Here is a 20,473-nt window from a genome sequence, read left to right as displayed (position 1 = left end):
TAGGTTCTGCTTTAGTATGGTTTAGTCATACTATAAATTCCAACAATCTTATTGATTTCTCCAATGCATAACGATATGCATAGCACCTTTATCTGTTTACATGTAGCAATAAAAATAGTGCATATATATTTTATTATTTATTTAAGAATAAATTTAATCTCCCATGATATAAACTATATTGGTATCTAGTATAGTTGTCAAGCAGGCTATATAGGTAGTCAGAAAATATTGAAAGGTATTTCTTTGCTTATTCAAGCTTTCATGATAGTAATAGCATTTTTAAAATGTCCCCACAAGATATACTGTAAAAGAATGTCACATGTGCCTGTGAAGTTGGTTTCAAATTAAACTGGTGTAATCTAAAAGGCATTTCAGCAGTACAGCTTCTAAATATGTTCTTGTTAACATTGTTAGTAGGGGCACTGATGTAGTGATAACTTGGTACTCTGAATTTTTTGGAAGAAACTACTATCAATAAATAACCTTTCTCCAAGTAGGATTTGTATAGAGTCTTATTTTGCTTATTTTTATACTGCTTTGGCTTTGTTTAGCACAATGAGAGAACCCTAGATCTTTGCTCAGATCTTAAAGTCTCCAAAGGTACCCCCAAAGTGTGCGAGCATTTAGCAAGCTATGAATTTATAAGGAATAGACAGCACAAGACTGCACTCACTTCTGGTGCGAATTCCAAGTTTGAGGGGTTCCTCACACCACACTGAGGTTCAATAATTTGCTACAAGTTCTCACAGAACTCACTGGAAACTGTTACAGTGATGTTAACAGTTTATTGTATGGAAAGCATACAGATTGAAATTAGGGGGAAAAGCACATAGAATGGACTCTGGAAGAGGTACCAAAGGCACAGCTTCTATTTTCTTCTCCCTGTGGAGTCAGGGATGAGTTACTTTCCTAGCATCTCTGTGTGGTGATACTCACAGAATATTGGCAACCACAGAAGCTCACCAGATCCTTGAGGCCCAGAGTTTTTATTGAGGCTTGATTACATACTGCCTATGCCGATAACCTTTAGCGTCCACTTCTTCTGAAGGCAGAAATGATAACCAAATGGTCCAGAGCTCTCAGACAAAGACACTCCTATGAGGCTTGACATTCCAGCTGCCCATAGATCACCCCCAGCAGCTTAGGGCAAAAGCAGACCTCTCTTTGGGTAAGATTAATTCCTCATTATGCTAAGTACCATCTGCAAATTTAGTGACGTGTTTTTGGAAATTCTAACACTTTATATGAGTCTGTACCCTGAGTATATGTAGAAGCATTCTGCAAGAAAGTGTATCTTTCCGTTGAGTGAAGTAGTAAGCTTTCATTATAATATCCATTATTATTCCCTTCGTAAATCTCTCTTTCTCTCCTCATTTTTTCTTTCTGTTTACCAACTCCTAAACCCTGTCATATACTTTCAATTAAAAACAAATTTTTTTTTTTTTAAATGTTGATTTATTTTTTGAGAGAGGGAGAGACAGTGCACGCAGGGGAGGAGCATGAGAGAGGGAGACACAGAATCTGAAGCAGGCTCCGGGCTCTGAGCTGAGCTGTTAGCCCAGAGTCCGATGGAGGGCTCTACTCATGGACTGCGAGATCATGACCTCAGCAGAAGTCAGATGCTTAACTGACTGAGCCACCCAGGCGCCCCTTTGTACTTTCAGTTTTAAGCTAATTCAGTGTTAAAGAATCCTTAATGTAAGATATCCTAAGTTTTCGTTCGTTATTTCTGACAAGTAAAAACATTTAATGGCTTATTTTCTTCACTTTGTTTTCATATAGTATTTTAATATGCTAAATACTTTTCAAGCATTTTGTCAAGATTTAACCAAGTCCTTGGGGAGAAGTTGGGGAATATTTTCTCCATTTTCCAGGTGGAGAAACTAAAACATAAAATGACTTCTTCAAGACCAAGCTTAGGACTTAGGATTAGTTTCCACATTTTACCTGAATTCTACAATTGGGGTGCTTAGTTGCTAAAGTCAAATTTCATTATGTTCAAGACTTGATAATTTTATGACCACAAGATACATGAAAGAAAGGTCTTAGTTTTATAGGTATAGATATATAAGATGCACATGAAAAGGGTAAGTTTTGTTGTAGGTATATTTTGGTCTACTTCATTAATTCAGTATTCTGTAGCAAAATATATGAAATGCTACTTTGAATAGAAATAGTTAAATTTGGACACTAACATTGCTCTTTCCTCATTACTGTTACGTTCTGCACTGCTGTCTTAGGATGTCAACCATGGATTAACTGAGGTAAGTTTGGTGTAATAAAGTCTCATGTTCAGAGTAAGATATACTCTGTTTTATCTTAAGTAATAGGAGAGCAAGTTTCCTGTTTAGTTTGATAAATTTATATATAGATAGGTAGATATAGCTATCTATCCATATATATAAAATTTTTTAATGACTATATAGGAGTTGTCCTATATAACATTTCAAAGGAGTTTTTTGAAGAAAATTAAAACCTCTGTTTTAGTTATCATTACACTTGTATGATGCCTTTCAACAATATTTGCTTTATTATTATTTTTTAATTTTATTTTGGGGCTGCCTGGATGGCTCAGTTGGTTGAATGTCTGACTCTTGGTTTCAGCGCAGGTCATGATCCCTGGGTTGTGGGATTGAGGCCCACATCAGGCTCCGCTCTGAGCATGGAGCCTGCTTAGGATTCTTTCCCTCTGTCTCCCTCTGCCCCTCTCCCCCACTCTCTCTCTCTCTTAAAAAAAAAAAAAAAAAAAGATTTCTATTTTAAAAATAAAAAAATAATTTTTAATTAAGATTTTATTTTCTCCACCCTATGTGGGACTCAAACTCACAACCCTGAGATCAAGAGTCGCATATTGTACTGACTGAGCCAGCCAGGCACCCCAACAATATTTGCTTTAAAATAATGTCTACCCTCCTAAAGTCTTCCAGTATAAAATTAACACGTGTCCTTTGTAATATAAAAAAGCAAACTTTTAAAATCTGACAAATGCTTACCCAGTAAGGCAAAAAATATTTTATAGAACTAAAATGATCTTCAATTTTTAAGCTAATAATTAATACTCAAAATGATCATCATAAAGTTAAATAAACTCAGTATGGTCATCTTCCTCACTTTGTATAATATACTGTCTTAGCATATAAAGTTTTAGCACTTTGGTTTATATTATCAACAAACCTGAATAACCTTTTTAATACTTGGAATTGTTATAATACTTCTTTTATACTTTCATTATAGACTTCAGGTTTTCTTGTTTTGTTTTGCATTTTTCCCAGGACTTGAACCAGTGAAGCATTTAGAATTAACTTTATATTATAGGCCTAATATTGTTTGCTTCCTTATCTTCACATAGAAATAGCACATAAAATTATGAAATCATAGACTTTTGAAACCAAAAGGGACCTGAGAAATCATTTTGGTAGTTTTAAATTTCAGAATTGTGAAATGACGTTCTACCATCAGTAGGTAGTGACACAAATACAGGATCAAGGTAAAAATTGTCATATGAAAAATAATGAAAAATGATAATTTACTGTAAGGTTAATATAACCCACGATGCTGTCTTACATGTTGTCAACAAAGAGTTGATAGTCTCATTGTATACTGTACTGATTGGGCCCTATTAGATTATTTTGTTTGTTTTTAAGAGAGACTTATATAAATTAAAATACATTTAAAAGAAGGCAGTCGAGATGGAGAAGGGCTGGAAACCATAGTATTGTCAGAATGGCTGGAAAAACTGGGAATGTTTACTATGGAAAAAAGACAATTTAGAGAGAGCATGGGCACTTGAAATATTTTAAACCATATAGGCTTCCCTGCAATGAAGATTGCAATACAAAACAAAGTAATGCATAATGATGTTTATAAATGTAGATTCAGACTTAATAAGAAGAACTTCCTAAGCACATAAGAAGTGGATTTTTTCATGGTGTATTGAAAGTCTTCACTAGAAACCTTACAGCAGGGTCTCTGTTTCAGGGCTGACACAAAAACATTGCCTTGTTGGGTAGATGGTAGGAATACGGCCTCCTTTGACTGCAAGAATCTGTGACTAGAAGTTCATAGATCTTTGTATTTTTCTGCATTGTTAAAATACTTAGCAATCAATCACTGTATTACTTGCTAGGTTAAATAATTGTCTGTAAGGTGGGTAATGTGTGATAATGGTAATAATCCGGTTTCTCAGCTTTAAAGATTGACAGGAAATAATGGTACTTCATGGTACTTATTTTGTAGGTTAAATGAATGAAAGATTGTTGACTTACAATAGTGTTGGTACCCTAACGGCATGCAGTATATAACTGTTGAATGAATAAGCAGATTGCTTATCATTGGCCTCGGTTGCTAGAGTAGCCTTGGGTACTCTAGAACTGGGTAATGTATTTAACATAGGAGCCCCCAACTTTAAGATATATTTGCCTCCTAATTTACTGAATCTTGAAGTTAATACATGTTAAGCAAAAGATCCTTGTAATTTACAATTGTATGTACTTTCAAGTATATAATTCCTTCCTAAAATTGAGGTTATTGAGAATGGGGGTTATTCCAGTGCCTCATCTGATAATCAGTAAAAATTCCATATTTGAAAGGAAGCACAATATTTATAATTCCTGGATAACATACAGGTGAATAAACCAAGAATATGATCAGCTTTAAAAGAAATGACAGTACCTACAAAAAATATATCACAAATCAGTTTGTTCTAATAAGTTAATTTTATTTCCAGTTGGCAGATATTCCTGTTACAATCTGCACATATCCATTTGTATTTGATGCCCAAGCAAAAACTACTCTGTTACAAACAGATGCAGTCTTACAGATGCAGGTAAGATATAGTTTAATACTAACTGACTTGAGAATGGTTTTGGAATTGTTTCTGTAATGTTTTTTTTTTTTTTTTTCTTTTTTTTTTTTTTCAACGTTTTTTTTTTTTTATTTATTTTTGGGACAGAGAGAGACAGAGCATGAACGGGGGAGGGGCAGAGAGAGAGGGAGACACAGAATCGGAAACAGGCTCCAGGCTCCGAGCCATCAGCCCAGAGCCTGACGCGGGGCTCGAACTCACGGACCGCGAGATCGTGACCTGGCTGAAGTCGGACGCTTAACCGACTGCGCCACCCAGGCGCCCCTCTGTAATGTTTTTAAAAAGTAAATATTTGTTGGGGCACCTGGTTGGCTCAGTTGGTTAAGCATCTGACTTCTGTTCAGGTCATGATTTTGCACTTTGTGGGTTCAAGCCCCACATCAGACTCTGTGCTGACAGCTCAGAGCCTGAAGCCTGCTTTGGATTCTGTGTCTCCCTCTCTCTTTGCCCCTTCCCCCCTCGTTTTCTCTCTCCCTCTCTCTCTCTCTCTCTCTCTCTCTCAAAAATAAATAAAACATTTTTTTAAAAAAAGTAAATATTTGAAGTTTGCCTATAATCTGTAATCTTTGGGAACATTCTGTACCTTTGCAAAGGTACCTCATAATTGCATGTGACAAGTGTACTGTTACGAAGGCTTATATATATTTAAATGAAAATAGAATAGTTTAGCTTTTAATCATTTATATCTAAAAAATGGTATAAACATCTTTCATTGTAGAAATATGTAATCTTTATAAACAGTTTTATTAGCTTACTTGATAAACTTGGGTTTGTTTCAAATCTTGCTTCATTATATATTCCATATTTATATACTTGGTAAAAGATGGAAGTAACCAGAGGTGATGTGATGTTAAAGTAAGAGGTATTTGATCACGTGTTAGGGGGAGGATATGAAGTTTCCTTGAAGAAAGTGTTAGTAATAAGTAAGACATTTTCCTGAGGTTGGTCGTCTCCTGCTCTTCCATCTCCTTTCTCCCCCAATCTGCTCTGTTTTATGTTGAACATTTTTTCATTTATAATGAGGGTTTTTTTTTTTTTAACTAACTTACATTATCATTTTAAGAACTATAGTAGATGTGCTGTATCTTTTGAACCTGTAAATTTAAAAAGGTTTTGAGTTTTATTTTCTAGTATAGAATATCAGACTATAGAGGCTAAGGACTAAGAAAAGGGTAAGAAGAAAGCTTGAGCTCTTAAAATCTAAAAATGCTTTAAAAAATTATCAGCACCCCACCCCAATTTTGATAGCTGTTTTCATTCCTTTAAAATAAATGCCTTTGGTATTTTAAATGCCTCTAGATATTTAAATAATAAACACTAGGGGGAATTTGACATATGTGCTTATATCCATTTTCATCATTAGAGGAAATAATACACATTTTATTTTTAGAGAGAGTAAGCACGTGTATACACAGGCAGGGAAGAGGGGCAAAGGGAGAGAGAGCGAGAATCTTTTTTCTTTTTTAAGGCTAATTTTTAAAAAAATTTTTATAAATTTTTTTTAAGTTTATTTACTTATTTTGAGAGAGACAGAGATAGCACAAGTGGGGGAGGGGCAGAGAGAGGGAGAGAGAAACCCAAGCAGGCTCCGTGCTGTCAGCTTAGAGCCCAATTGGGGCTCAGACTCACGAAATGTGAGATCGTGACCTGAGCTGAAACTGAGAAATGCCCCAAGAGGGAGAATCTTAAGCAGTCTCACCACTCAGTGTGGATCCCAATGCAGGGCTTGATCCTACCACCCTGGTTTAATGACCTGACCTGAAATCAAGAGTTGGTCTCCTGGGGCGCCTGGGTGGCTCAGTTGGTTGGGTATCTGACTTCATCTCAGTTCATGATCTCACAGTTTGTGGGTTCAAGCCCCACATCGGGCTCTGTGCTGATAGCTCAGAGCCTGGAGCCTGCTTTGGATTCTGTCTCCTCCTCTCTCTGCCCTACACCAGCCCCCCTCTCCCCCCCCCCCCACGTGCTATGTCTCTCTCTCAAAAATGAATAAACATTAGGAAAAAAAAAAAAGTTGGTCTCTCAACTGACTGAGCTATCCAGGCATATCCAGGAGAAATATTTTTGTAGGGTTTATACTAACAACTGGTGAACTAGTTTTTGATGGTCTTTCTTAAAACAATAATCACCACATGCTTTTAATACATAGTACATTCCATTTTAGGATAAGAACACTGGGAAAACCATAAGAAATGAACAAAGGCTTTAAATGGTGAAAGCCAAATGCTTGGTTTGTGAACATGGTGATCACTCTTCTAGATGAATTCCTTTTTTTTTTTTTTTTTTTAATGTTTATTTATTTATTTTAATGTTTATTTGTGAGAGAGAGAGAGAACAGAACGAGCTGGGAGGAGGGGCAGAGGGAGAGGAAGAGATCCCAAGCAAGGTCTGTGCTGGCAGTGCAGACCCTGACACAGGGCTCCATCCCACAAACTCATGAACTGTGAGATCATGACCTGAGCCGAAATCAAAAGCCAGATGCTTAACAGACTGAGCCACATTGGCGCCCCTACTAAATGAATTTCTGTAACTCCTCAGCCAGGCTGTTCCTTATTCTCATTTGAGGTTGTTTTAATGCTGTTTTCTTTTTTCTCCTCACTCTTCATCCCGCTTATCTTTTGAGAAATAGCAGTGTTTAGATTTACCATATTATTATAGTTCCATGCTTGCATAATGGTATCATTAGCTATACATTAGTATAAAAGTATTCAAGGGGCGCCTGGGTGGCTCAGTAGGTTAAGCGTCTGACTTTGGCTTAGGTCGTGATCTCACGGTTCATGAATTCGAGCCCTGCATTGGGCTCTCTGCTGTCAGCACAAAGTTCACTTCTGATCCTCTGTCCCTCTCTCTTTGTCTCCCTCTCTCTAAAATTAAAACATTAAAAAAAAACATTCAATAGGACACTCATTATGCTGAGAATACAGTTTATTAAGCTCTTATGCTCTATTAGATACTGTGTGAGGTGTTATGTGAATTAAGTAGCATAGGAACTATTATAGGAATTATAAATATAGGATTATAATTAATAGGTAGAAGTTAGCTTACCCAGTCACCTTTATAGTTTCTTTATAGCATTGTATTAAAATTTTAATCTTTTGTTTTCTAGATGGCTATTGACCAGGCCCACAGACAGAATGTCTCCTCTCTTTTTCTCCCGGTGATTGAATCTGTGAATCCCTGCTTAATTCTAGTTGTACGCAGAGAAAATATTGTAGGAGATGCAATGGAAGTCCTTAGGAAAACAAAGAATATAGACTACAAAAAGCCACTCAAGGTAATTTGACATTTTCTATTATATAATTGGGACTTTATTCAGAAAATACGTTTAAAGTTTTTCTGTTTTTAATGTATCTTTGAAACTTAATAAATAAAACTATATAAAACCTAAAAAATTTTTTTAAACTGTTAATTGCTGAGCATTTATTGTAATAAATTACACGTTATGGGCTCTCCAGAATATACTTCCATTTCTTTACATTCAGTGTTTGCATTATGCTATTTTAGGTTATATTTGTTGGAGAAGATGCTGTTGATGCAGGAGGAGTACGCAAAGAATTTTTCTTGCTCATCATGAGGGAATTATTGGATCCTAAATATGGCATGTTTAGGTATTATGAAGATTCCAGGCTCATTTGGTTTTCTGATAAGGTGAAGTCCAACCATCTAAATTATTTCTATGTATATACCTATGTATGTATACCTACATGTGTCAAGTTAACTCAGTAAATAAGAGTTATTACTGAATTCCTAACATTTTATTCAGAGATCTGCTTTACCACAATTTGAAAAATTATAAACTTTTGGACTCAAAGTCGTCAGAACACATTAATGCTTCCCACACATTTCCAGTTAGCAAAATAAAGGAATGGTCAGCCTGAGAATGATGACCTTTCTTTCCGCTGATTTAGATTTAGGATTGAATAATTATTACCAGATTAACTTCTCTTTTGGGAAGAATTAATTTATCAGTAGCAATCATTGATTTTTCTAACTTATCGTTTAGGGCAGAGGTAACTACGCAGCAAATTACAGTCCATAAACTAAGTTCTTTCCAGCACATGTTCTTGTAAATAAAGTCATGCCCACTTTTTTACCTATTCATGTTCATGGCTGCTTTCTAGCTACAGCTGGGAGAGGCAGAGTTGAGTAGTTAAGACAAAGACTGTATTATCAGCAAAGCCTGAAATATTTACCATCTTTTCCCTTACAGAAAGTTCACTGCCCCTTGATTTAGAGAGTATAAATGACGGATGGTTCAGTTTGTAGAATGAGTTGAAAGAATTTTGAATAGAATATTTTACTATTGGTTCTAAAAACCTTGATGTGTTATTTATTCATATTTCAGGAGGCTGACTATCCTTTGTGATATTAGCAGTCATTGATGATCAGTGCCTCATTAATTTATTAGGGGTTGCAAAATGGTGCTACTCTAACATTTCTTTTTCATTTTATTGGCTTGGGTACTTCTATACAGAGCAATTTCCCTCTATGTAGTATTTGGTTCCTTAGTAGTACAATTCATATGGGAATGGATTCTCTCTCTGTAGTTAACAATTTTTCAAAAGAATGAATCTGTTCATTGGCATATTCCAGTGATGACAATTTATTTTTTCAGTTTTTTTTTCATGGATTTAAACATATTTGATGTTTTTAGTCCATCATAGTTATTATTATCTTTATTGATGCTCATATTATCTTATCTTTGTCTAGGGAGAGCTCTGCAAGTTGGCATCTGAGTTCTTTTGATACAACTTTATTACTCTTTCGTAGCTTCCTTACTATCTGGTGTACTTGGTATGAAAAAATACTCCAAAACTCTACATTTGCTGCCTAACAGTACCAACATTACCACCAGTATCATGATAAAAGCTGAAAATAGTTGTTTCTTTTTTTTTTTTTAACTTGTTTTTGCAGGGTTTTTTTGTTTTTTTTTTTTTTTGTCCTTTGAGTATACTCCCAGGAGAGCTGTACAAATAATAGAGAGCAGTGCACTAGCAGGGTTATATGCAGTTGCCCTGTTTTTTAGAGGAGCTGGGGGTTTTAAGAAGGCAAATGGAAGGAGACCTAGAAGGAGTGAAGACCAGGAGACTTAACTTCTATGCCGAATCGTATGAAGTGTTGGAAGAGAAAACAGACACCATTTATGAGAGCTACAGGGGAAATAGTGTCCTCAGAAGACAGTCTTCTTCATTTACAAAAGAGGAAGGAAAATTTGGATAGAATTTTAGGATATGGGCAATTTTCCAAATGATAGATTGTGAGTTCCAGGGCAAACAGTGAAAGCGTTTAGTGGAGCAAAGATAGTTGTAAGATTGTGTCAGATTTTAGGGCCTGTATGGTGCCACATAAGATGGGATTAGGGATAACCTGTGATTTTGAGGCTTCCTGTGTTGAGAAACAGACATGTAAGACATGGTGGAGTAGTCCTGATGACCTTTGAGGTAGGTGGATAATCTGATTGAATTACAGTCTCCTTCTTGGCTTGGTCTTGTGGGGTAGTTTGTTAATGGTATGGTAGATAGAATTTAAGAGGGTATATGGGGTGGAGGCCTGTCCTGCTAGGAACACAGAGAGTTCTGTGGGACTTCATTCAGTTCTGCAGAGAGGTAATGTTTTGAGACCAGGGGTGGGGCAGTCTTAACAAGCTTTATTGTGGATCTCTGTGAGATCTTTTCAGTTTATCTTGATTTCACCAATGGGAGCCCTGTTGAACTGGTTCCTCTTTTGTGTACTTTTGATGTGTCCCAATTTTTCCTTAATTATTCTTTACATTTGGTACAATAAATGTTACAGGCTCTTCTTGTGTTTACCCCAGCTCTAGCATTAGCCTTTTTTCCTTAAAAGCCCTCGCTTCTTCAGATGGAAATAGTATTCAGAAATCGTGCTCTGAATGCTAAGTGTACTCAACTGCTACCAGATAGTCATTGCTTTCAGATTCTCAGCAGACAGAGTTAGGAACTATGTGTATGCACACACATATGCACACATCTCATGATTTCCAACATATGTATGGTTTCTAACTGTGAGATCATAGTGATATCTCTATACTATGCAAACACCATAGAGTTTACTCTAGCCTTCTTGTCCATTTTATGTGACTTAAATCACCAGTGAGAAACTTCATAGCTATCATCTTCAAGATACTTACTTAATCTATCCTGTATGTAGTCGCTCTTCTTGCTACACTGGCTGAAAGCTCAGCCCTAGACATACTGGACCACTACCTCAGAGTAAGTGTATTACCCTAAACCTCAGTCCTGACCAGGAGAGGGAGAAGGCAGAAGGCTATATGTTCTTTTAAAAACTTTTTTTAATGAAGTAAAATTCATAACAAAATTCACCATTTTAGGAGTTTTTTTAATGTACAATTCAGTGGCATTTAGTATATTCACAGTGTTGTGCAACCAGCACCACTTTCTAGTTCCAGAACATTTCATCACCTCAACAGGAAACCTGTACATATTAAGCGGTTATTTCTCATTTCCTTCTCCCTCCAGCCCCTGATAACCACTACTCTATTGTTTGTCTCTGTGGATTTGTCTTTTCTTGATATTTGCTATAAATGAAGTTGTACAATATGTGGCGTTTTGTGGCTGGCTTCTTTCACTTAGTATGCTTCTAAGGTTCATCCATGCTGTACCACATATCAGTACTTCGTTCCATTTAACTGAATAATACTCATTTGTATGAATATACCTCATTTTGTTTATCCATCAGTCAATAGACATTTGGGCTATTTACCTCTTTTGGTAAAATGCTCTGAATAATGCTGCTATGAACATTTATGTGCAAGTTTTTGTTTGCACACTGCAATTAGTTTGGGTGTATTCCTAGGAGTGGAATTGCTAGGTCATATTATAATTCAGTTTGACTTTTTAAGGAACCACCAAACTGTTTACCTCCCCATCAGCAGTATGTGAGGATTCCAATTTCTCTACTTCGTGGGCAACATTTGCTATTTTCCTTTTTTTTAAATTCTATATTTCAAAAATGTTTTTTATTTATATATATTTCTTATTAGTATAGTGGGTATGAAGTGCTGGGGTACTAAATTGCATTTCCTTAATGGCTAGTTGATGTGTTTGATTTGTCACATTCTTTAGCAAAATGTCTTTTAAGCCCTCTGCTCATTTTAAAATTAGATTGTCATTTTGTTGAGTTTGAAGAGTTCTTTGTATATTCTGGATACTGGACTCATCAGATATGTGATTTGCCAATATTCTCTCCCATTTTATGGTTGCCTTTTCACTTTCTTGATAATATCTTTTTGCACACAAAAGTTTTAAATTTTGTTGGAGTCTTATTTATCTATTTTTTTCTTTTGTTGCATGTGCTTTTGGTGTCATAACTAAGAACCCATGGACTATTGCAAAGTCATGAAGATTAACCTGTGAATTTTCTTCTAAGAGTTTTACAGTTTTAGCTGTTATAGGTCTTTGGTCTATTTTGAGTTAATTTTTGGCTATGGTGTGAGGTAAGAGTTCAGCTTCATTCTCTGCATGTGAATAACTAGTTGTCCTACTATTATTTGTTAAAAAGGCTGTTGTTTCCTTACTGAATGGTTTTGGTACCCTTGTTGAAATTTAATTGACTACAAAAATATGGATTTATTTCTGGACTCTTAGTTTTTTATTCTAGTGAGATATATCTGTCCTTATGTCAGTACAGCACTATTTGTTTACTGTAGCTTTGTATAAATTTTATATTTGGTTTGTTCACTGCTAGGTAGAGAAATACAACTGATTATGCTCGCTTTGGCAGCACAGATACTAAAAGAAGTACAACTACTTTTTGTGTTTTAATCTTGTATTATGCAACTTTGCTAAATTCATTTATCAGCTCTAATAGATTGTTTTGTGGATGGATTTTCTTTATACGAGATCATGGCATCCACAAATGCAATAGATTTAATTTTACTTCTTTCCTTCCAATTTAGATACCTTTATTTCTTTTTCTTGCATCTAATTGCCCTGGCTAGAACTTCCAGTATACTTTCAAATACAAGTTGGTAAGAGTGCACATGCTTTTGTTTTTCCTGATCTGGTGGGATGTTAGATTTTTCATAAATTCCTTTTTAACGTTAAGGAAGTTCTCTTTTATGCCTAGTTTGTTGAGTATATTTATCATGAAAGAGAGCGGTACTTTGTCAGATGCTTTTGTGCATCCAGATGATCATGTGGTTTCCTTCCTTCATTCCATTAATGTGATGTATTACATTGGTGCGTTTTCCTATGTTGAACCACCTTGTGTTCTTGAGATAAAGCCCACTTGGTCATGGTGTATAATACTTTAATATGCTGCTGGATTCAGTTTGCTAATATTCTGTTGATGATTTTTCTATCCTTATTTATTAAGAATACTGGTCTATAGATTTCTTTTTGGTGTTTGTGATGCCTTTGTCGGTATTTGGTGTCATGGTATTTGACCTCACAGATGAGTTAGAAAATGTTCCCTCTTCCATTTCTTGGAAGAGGAAAAATTGGTGTTAATTATTCTTTAAATGTTTGGTAGAATCTGGTCATAGGCTTTTCTTTGTTGGAAGGTTTTTTTGTTTATTTAATGTTTATTTTTTGAGAGTGAGAGAGTGCAAACACAGGAGAGGGTCAGAGAGAGGGAGACAGAGAACAAGAATTAGGCTCTGGCAGAGGCTCAAACTCAAGAACGCTGAGACCACAACTTGAGCCAAAGTCAGACACTTAACCCACTGAGCCACCCAGGTGCCCCTGTTGGAAGGTTTTTGATTAGTGATTCAGTTTCTTGTTACAGGTTGTGTTTCTTTTTCTTCTGGTGTCAGTTTGGTTGTTTGTATGTTCCTAGGAATTTGCCCATTTCATCTAGATTATCTATTTTGTTACACGGTTGTTCATAGTATTATCTTACAATCCTTTTTATTTCTGTAAGGATGATAGTAATGTCCCCACTTTCAATCCTGATTTTAGTAATGTGAGTCTTTTTTTTTTCTTGGTCATTCTAACTAAAGGTTTGTCAGTTTTGTTGCTTTTTTAAAAAGAATCAACTTTTAGTTTTGTTGCTTCTATGTATTTTTCTCTCCTATATTTTATTTATCTCCACTTTCATCTTTATTGTTATCTCCCTCTACTAGCTTCAGGTTTAGTTTGCTCTTCTTTTTATAGTTCCTTAGGGTATGAAGTTTGATTATTGATTTGAGATATTTTTTCTTTTTTTTTTTTTTAATTTATTTTTTAATTTACATCCAAGTTAGTTACCATATAGTGCAGTAGTGATTTCAGTAGTAGATTCCAGTGATTCATTCCCTATGTATAACTCCCAGCAAGTGTCTTCCTTAATGCCCTTTACCCATTTAGCCCATCCCCCCACCCATTTTCTTTTTTAATATATATGTTTGTAACTACAAATTTACCTACGGATTGGGAATTATAAATTGCCTCTATAAATTGAAAAAGACTAAAATCATAAAAAATTAATTTTCTGACTACTATGGAATGAAACTGGAAATCAACAACAGAAGGAAATATAGAGGGTCCATGGCTGGCTCAGTCCAGTGGAGCTGCAACTCTTGATCTCCGGGTTCAAGCCCCACTTGGGTATATAGATTACTTAAAAATAAATCTATTAAAAAAAAACAAGGCAGAAGGAGGGGAGCCTGGGTGGCTTAGTCGTTTAAGCATCTCAAGTCATGATCTCACGTGGGTTCAAACCCTGTATCGGACTCTGCACTAACAGTGTGGAGCCTACTTGGGATTTTCTGTCTCCCTCCCTCCCTGCCCCCCCCTAAAAAATAAATGAATAAACTTAAAATTTTTGGAGGCTTAATTTTTGACCTAACATATGGTCTTTCCTGGAAAATATCCTATTTGCGTTTGAGAATAATGTATTCTCTTGTTATTAAATGGAATGTTCCAAGCTGTCTGTTCAGTCTGGTCATTCTGTAGTGTTGTTCAGGTCCTCTATTTCCTTATTGATCTTCTGATTGTTATATCCATTATTGATATATTGAATATTGGGATATTAAGCCTCCAACTATTATTTTAGAACCACATTTCTCCTGTCAATTGTGTCAGTTTTGTGTGTATTTTGAAGCTGTATTGTTAGGTATGTATATATTTACAAATGTTACATCTTCTTGGATTGATGCTTATCAGAATATGTCTTCATCTTTTGTAATAATTTTTAATTTAAAGTTTATTTTGTCTGATACTGGTATAGCCACTCATCTCTCTCTTGGTTACTAGTTACATGACATATCATTTTTTTCAAACTCACTTTTTTTTTTTTTTTTTTTTTTTTTTTTGAGAGAGTACAAACGAGGGAGGGGCAGAGAGAGGGGGACAGAGGATCTGAAGCAGGCTCTGCACTGACAACAGCAAGCCTGATGTGAGGCTCGAACTCGCGATCATGACCTAAGCTGAAGTCTGATGCTCAGCCAGCTGAGCCACCTGGGGACCCCTCAAACTTTCACCATCTAGTGTCTTTGAATTTAAAGTGAGGCTTGTAGACAGCATGTACAGCATCTTCCTAGACTTACTATGGAGTTATGTTTCAATAAACCCAGTGTAAACTGGAAATTTTGTAAGTTAAACATGCATTGACTACACCTAACCTACCAAACATTAGAGTTTAGCCTAGCCTATACTAAACATGCTCAGAACAGCCTATAGTTGGGCAAAATCATCTTAAGCCTCTTTCATAACCAAATATTGAATATCACACGTAATTTATTGAATCGTAAACTGAAAATGAAAAATAGGCTGGTTGTATGGGCACAATGGTTATAAGTGTATTGGTCATTTACCCTCATGATTGCATGGCTAACTGGGAACTGTGGCTTACTGTCGCTGATCAGCACATAGTGCATATTGCTATCCCAGGAAAAGATCAAAATCTAAAATGTGAAGAATGGTTTCTACTGGTGGAGTATCACTTTTGCACCACTGTAAAATAAAAAAATCGGAAGTCGAACCATTGTAAAGTAGGGACTGGCTACAGTTGAATAATGGTTTTTTAAAATCTGTTCTGCTAGTTTCTGCCTTTTGATTGCAGAATTTAATTCATTTACATTTAAAGCTGTTACTGATAAGCACTTCTGCCATTTTACTGTTTGTTTCCTATAAGTCATATCTCTCTTACTCTTCAGTGCCTCCATTACTGTCTTTTTTAAAAATTTAATTGATTGTTTTGTCTAGTGTGTTTTTTTTATTCTTTTCTCATTTCCCTTTCTCTCTCTCTCTCTCTCTCTCTCTCTCTCTCTGTATATATATATATATATATATATATATATATATATATATATATATATTTTCTTTCCCTGAGTAGTTGCTCTGAGGATTACAATTAACACCTTAAATTTATAACAGTCTTGTTTGAATTAATACCAACTTCCATACTATGCAGAAACTCTGCTCCTGAAACAGCTCTGTCCCTTCCTCTTTGTTATTGTCACACCCTCCAGCTTTATATGTTGTATGCCCATTAATGTAGATTTATACTTACTTTACACGTTTGAGTTTTAAACCATATATAGAAAAAAAGGGAGTTGCGAGTCAAAAATATAATAATTTTAACTTTTATATGTACTTGTGTAGCTACCTTTAACAGAGTTCTTTTCTTTGTATGGCTTTGAGTTACTGTGTGGCATCCTTTTCTTTCAGCCTACTGAACTTTAGCATTTCTTGTAAGGAAGGTCTAGTAGCAACAAACTCCCTCAGTTTTTCTTTATCTGAGATTTCCTGGATGTAGAATTCTTGCTTGACAGTTTTTTCTTTCAGCTCTTTAAATGTGTCATTCCACTGTCTTTGACATGCATGGTTTCTGATTAGAAATCAGCTATTAATCTTATTGAGGAGCCCTGCTGTGATGAGTTGCTTCTCTTTTGCTGCTTTCAACACTGTTTTTGTAATTGACTTTCAACACTTAGATTAAAATATGTCTGGATGTGGATTTTGAGTTTGTTGAGCTGCTTGGATGTTAGATTTATGACTTTTATCAAATTTAAGCAATTTTTAACCATTTCTTCATATATTCTTTCTGCCCCACTCTCTCCTTTCCTTGTGGGACTCTCCTGTTTATATGATGGTACACTTGATGGAATCCCACAGATCTGTTAGACTCTGTTCATACTTCTTCATTCTTTTTCTTGCTGCTGTTCCACAAAGTAGATAATCTCAACTGGCCTATCTTCAAGTTCATGGATTCTTTTTTCTGCCTGCTCAAATCTCTTGTACCCCTGCAGTGCATTTTTTGTTTCAGTTATTACACTTTTCAGCTCCAGAATTTTTAGTTCTTTTCCATAATTTCTCTTTCTTTACTGATACTGTCTATTTGAGGAGACATTGTTCTTCTGTTCTCTCCCCCCACTTCCCACCCCCATGGTTTCCTTTAGCTATTTGAGCATATTTAAGACAGTTGATTTAAAAAGTCTTCGTCTAGTAAATCCAGTGTCTGGGTGTTTCTCAACAATTTATATTTAATTTTTTTTTCTTATGAATGGGCCATATTCTTTTTTTGCATGTCTCATAAATTTTTGTTGAATAGTGGACACTTTTGAATACCAGACAATTATTTCTTTTGTCTTTTTCTTGTGATCCTTGGCTTTTTATTCACATTTAAGAATGTGACACTGAAAAGCTACCTAGTTTGAGTATATACATTTATGATTTACAGTCACCATTCATAGAGTGATTAGGTAGAGGTGTTTCAAAGAGAACCATCAATTGTCAACATATACAATTTGGCTGCCAGTGTTCTAGTAGTGTTCTGAACACTGGAAATGGAAGCTGGGATTTCTCATTGTTAACTATGCATACCTTCATTTGATCCACTTGTTTCTTTGTATGTGTATTCTATGTTTTGTTTTTTAATTTTTTTAATGTTTACTTATCTTAGAGAGAAACAGAGCATGAGCAGGGGAAGGGCAGAGAGAAAGGGAGACACAGAATCTGAAGCAGGCTGCAGGCTCTGAGCTGTCAGCACAGAGCCCAATGCAGGGCTTGAACCCATGAACTGCAAGATCATGACCAGAGCTGAAGTCAGAGGCTTAACCAACTGAGCCACCCAGGAGCCCCTGTTTTAACTTTTTAAATTACATTTTTAGTTGAAGTATAGTTGACATTCAATATAATATATATTAGTTTCAGGTGTGTAACATAGTGATTCATTAGTACACATAGTGTACATAGTGTATGTACAGTGCTCAAAGTGTAGTTACCATCTGTCACCATACAAAGCTGTTAAAATACTATTGACTACATTCCCTGTGCTCTACTTTATATCCGTGTGACTTATTTATTTTATAATTGGAGGATTATACCTCTTAACCCCCTTGAACCCTTTGATCCCTTTGTTTTTAATGCACCATCTGTCTCAGATTCCAGAGCCACTTTGGCTCATTGTCTCCAGAAAGGTAAGGGACTTTTCACCACATATCCTGTTTTCAACTACTGTAGTTAGTACCTCTGACTTTCAGAGTCTTATGTTTTACTAACTGAGCTAGCAGGGCTACTTGACTTTAAAGGTATTTTTGCTACTTCCATTCCCTGAGTCTGAAGCACAAATTAGCTTGTTTTTCATTGGCTTTTCTCTTAAGCTCCTGTTTCAGTTTAAGCTTCCTGAATCAGTTAACCACCCTACTACTAACCAGCCTATAGTTAACCATCTACTTTTCATATTTTGAAATATTATCATCTCTTTAGTGATATTAAAACCCTCCCCTGTTTTTTCTATTCTCTTTTATCTTGTGGGTTTATGCCCATTTTAATCCTTTATTCACGTTTAGAGGGATTTCAGGAGGAAGAGATATTAACATGTTATTCGGTCTGTCCTGTTCTAAAAGGACTTTCTGAACTTAAACACGGAATAGGACATCACAAAGGAAAAAGGCTGATTTGACCACTGGAAAAAACTGTGACATTTATGTATAATAAAAACGAGTATTAAGAAGTATATAGCAGACTGGGATATATATATATAACAGATATGACATAGGATAATACTCATAGTATATGAAGAATTCAAATACAAATATATAAGAAAACACTAGCTCCAAAAGGTAAATGGGCCAAGTATACAAAGAGGCATTTCACAAACACACACAAATCCCTAATTTTCAGTATCACTAGTAGACAAAAATACATACTAAACAAGTTTGCATTTTTTAACTCCTATAGAAATATGTGTCTGTGTGTGTGTACAGATGAAAATGGGAAAAGATAGCCATTTTCTTGGACTACAAATGTCAGTGTAAATTGGAATAGGTATGGAGGAAAACAGTTTGGGGTTATGCTTAAGTATCATTTGAGTTTGAAATTCTTCTTACAAATTAGAATTTCTCCTAAACAAACATTCCAAACTGTGCAGATGATACACATCATATTTGGAATATCACTAACTAGTTGGAATAACTAACACTGATAGTGCCTTTACTGTGTGCTACAGGAACCGGGCTACAAGTATTTTACATACATTAATCTCATCCTCACAACAACCTTATGAGATACTGTTTTTGTCTTTGAAAACATTGAGGCCAGATAGTGAATGAACAGGTGTGGAGCCCCAAATCTGATAAAAAATGTTTTTCTCTTTAACTGTCATGCTCACAGAATTTTCTGCTACTATATGTTGCTTCTCTAAAGATGAGGGGAAATAAGCATTGTTTTTGATGTTTTAATAATATAAAATCCAACTGTAGTAAAATAGCTAACTTTGCAGACCGTGGTACTTTTATGTGAGTGATATGCAGCCATTAAAAATCATGTTTTAGAAGAATATTTAATGATAAAATACTTGTAATTAGAAGAATGAGAAGACCTTAAGTATAATGTTTTTAAATTATTTTTTTGAATTTACAGTTGATGAAAATATGTAAAAAAATTTTTTTAATCATTGTGAATGATTGGATTACATGCATTTATTTTCTTTTTGCCTTTTAAATCTTTGAAATTTTGAATATGTATAATTATGTAAGTCAGATTAAGTGTTCTAGTAATCATTTCATTTATTAATTTAATGATGTAGAAATGCTCATATTTCTGGGAGAAAAAGCCACTTGTGATTTTAGCAAGGTCTTAATTTTGTCTTAGAAAATATATTGATGGAAATAATGTAGAAATACTAACACTGATATTATCCCAGGGAGATATGCTTGAGAATAAGCTTTTTCTTGTTATTCATTACACTGTGTCTTCAAAATTTTCTACTACAAGTGTATGTTTTTGTCATCAGAAATAATGTAATATTTTAACTTGGAAAATAGTCTTTACTTTTTTTTTCTTTTATTTTTAGACATTTGAAGATAGTGATTTGTTCCATTTGATTGGTGTTATCTGTGGATTAGCAATTTATAATTTTACTATTGTGGACCTCCATTTTCCTTTGGCTTTGTATAAGAAACTGCTGAAAAAGAAGCCATCCTTGGATGATTTGAAGGAACTAGTGCCTGATGTTGGGAGGTTAGTTGTAAAAAGTGACAAGGATGGAGTGTAGGTAATAGAGAATGAGAAATGTACAGAAAGCTTTCCTTTTAAGAATAATTGTATTTTGTGCTTGTTGAATTTCCAAAATAAACAAAAACCCTTCTCATATTGGAGAACTCATTGTGTTACCCAGATCAAAATTTTCTACTGAAAGACTTCT

General features: G+C 35.1%; 1 protein-coding gene across 8 annotated transcripts in view; it reads left to right on the top strand.

The window, feature by feature from the left end:
- Nucleotides 1-20,473, top strand: part of HERC4 (HECT and RLD domain containing E3 ubiquitin protein ligase 4) — a 136,150-nt gene that overhangs the window by 100,927 nt on the left and 14,750 nt on the right. For 5 of the 8 annotated variants that reach the window (XM_019444322.2, XM_019444321.2, XM_019444318.2 and 2 more), the window contains 5 exons: nucleotides 2,241-2,264; nucleotides 4,727-4,825; nucleotides 7,971-8,138; nucleotides 8,369-8,512; nucleotides 20,123-20,289. In XM_019444322.2, coding sequence (XP_019299867.1) covers nucleotides 2,241-2,264; nucleotides 4,727-4,825; nucleotides 7,971-8,138; nucleotides 8,369-8,512; nucleotides 20,123-20,289 — 602 coding nt within the window. The remainder of the gene's footprint in view (nucleotides 1-2,240; nucleotides 2,265-4,726; nucleotides 4,826-7,970; nucleotides 8,139-8,368; nucleotides 8,513-20,122; nucleotides 20,290-20,473) is intronic. The other 3 variants (XM_019444323.2, XM_019444320.2, XM_019444324.2) reach the window with 2 other exon arrangements.

This window comes from Panthera pardus, unplaced genomic scaffold (genome assembly GCF_024362965.1).
Source record: "Panthera pardus isolate Hobbes unplaced genomic scaffold, ASM2436296v1 HiC_scaffold_22, whole genome shotgun sequence".
NCBI lineage: Eukaryota > Metazoa > Chordata > Mammalia > Carnivora > Felidae > Panthera > Panthera pardus.
The sequence above is the reverse complement of the archived record's forward strand: the minus strand, read 5'-3'. Positions and strand labels throughout refer to the sequence as shown.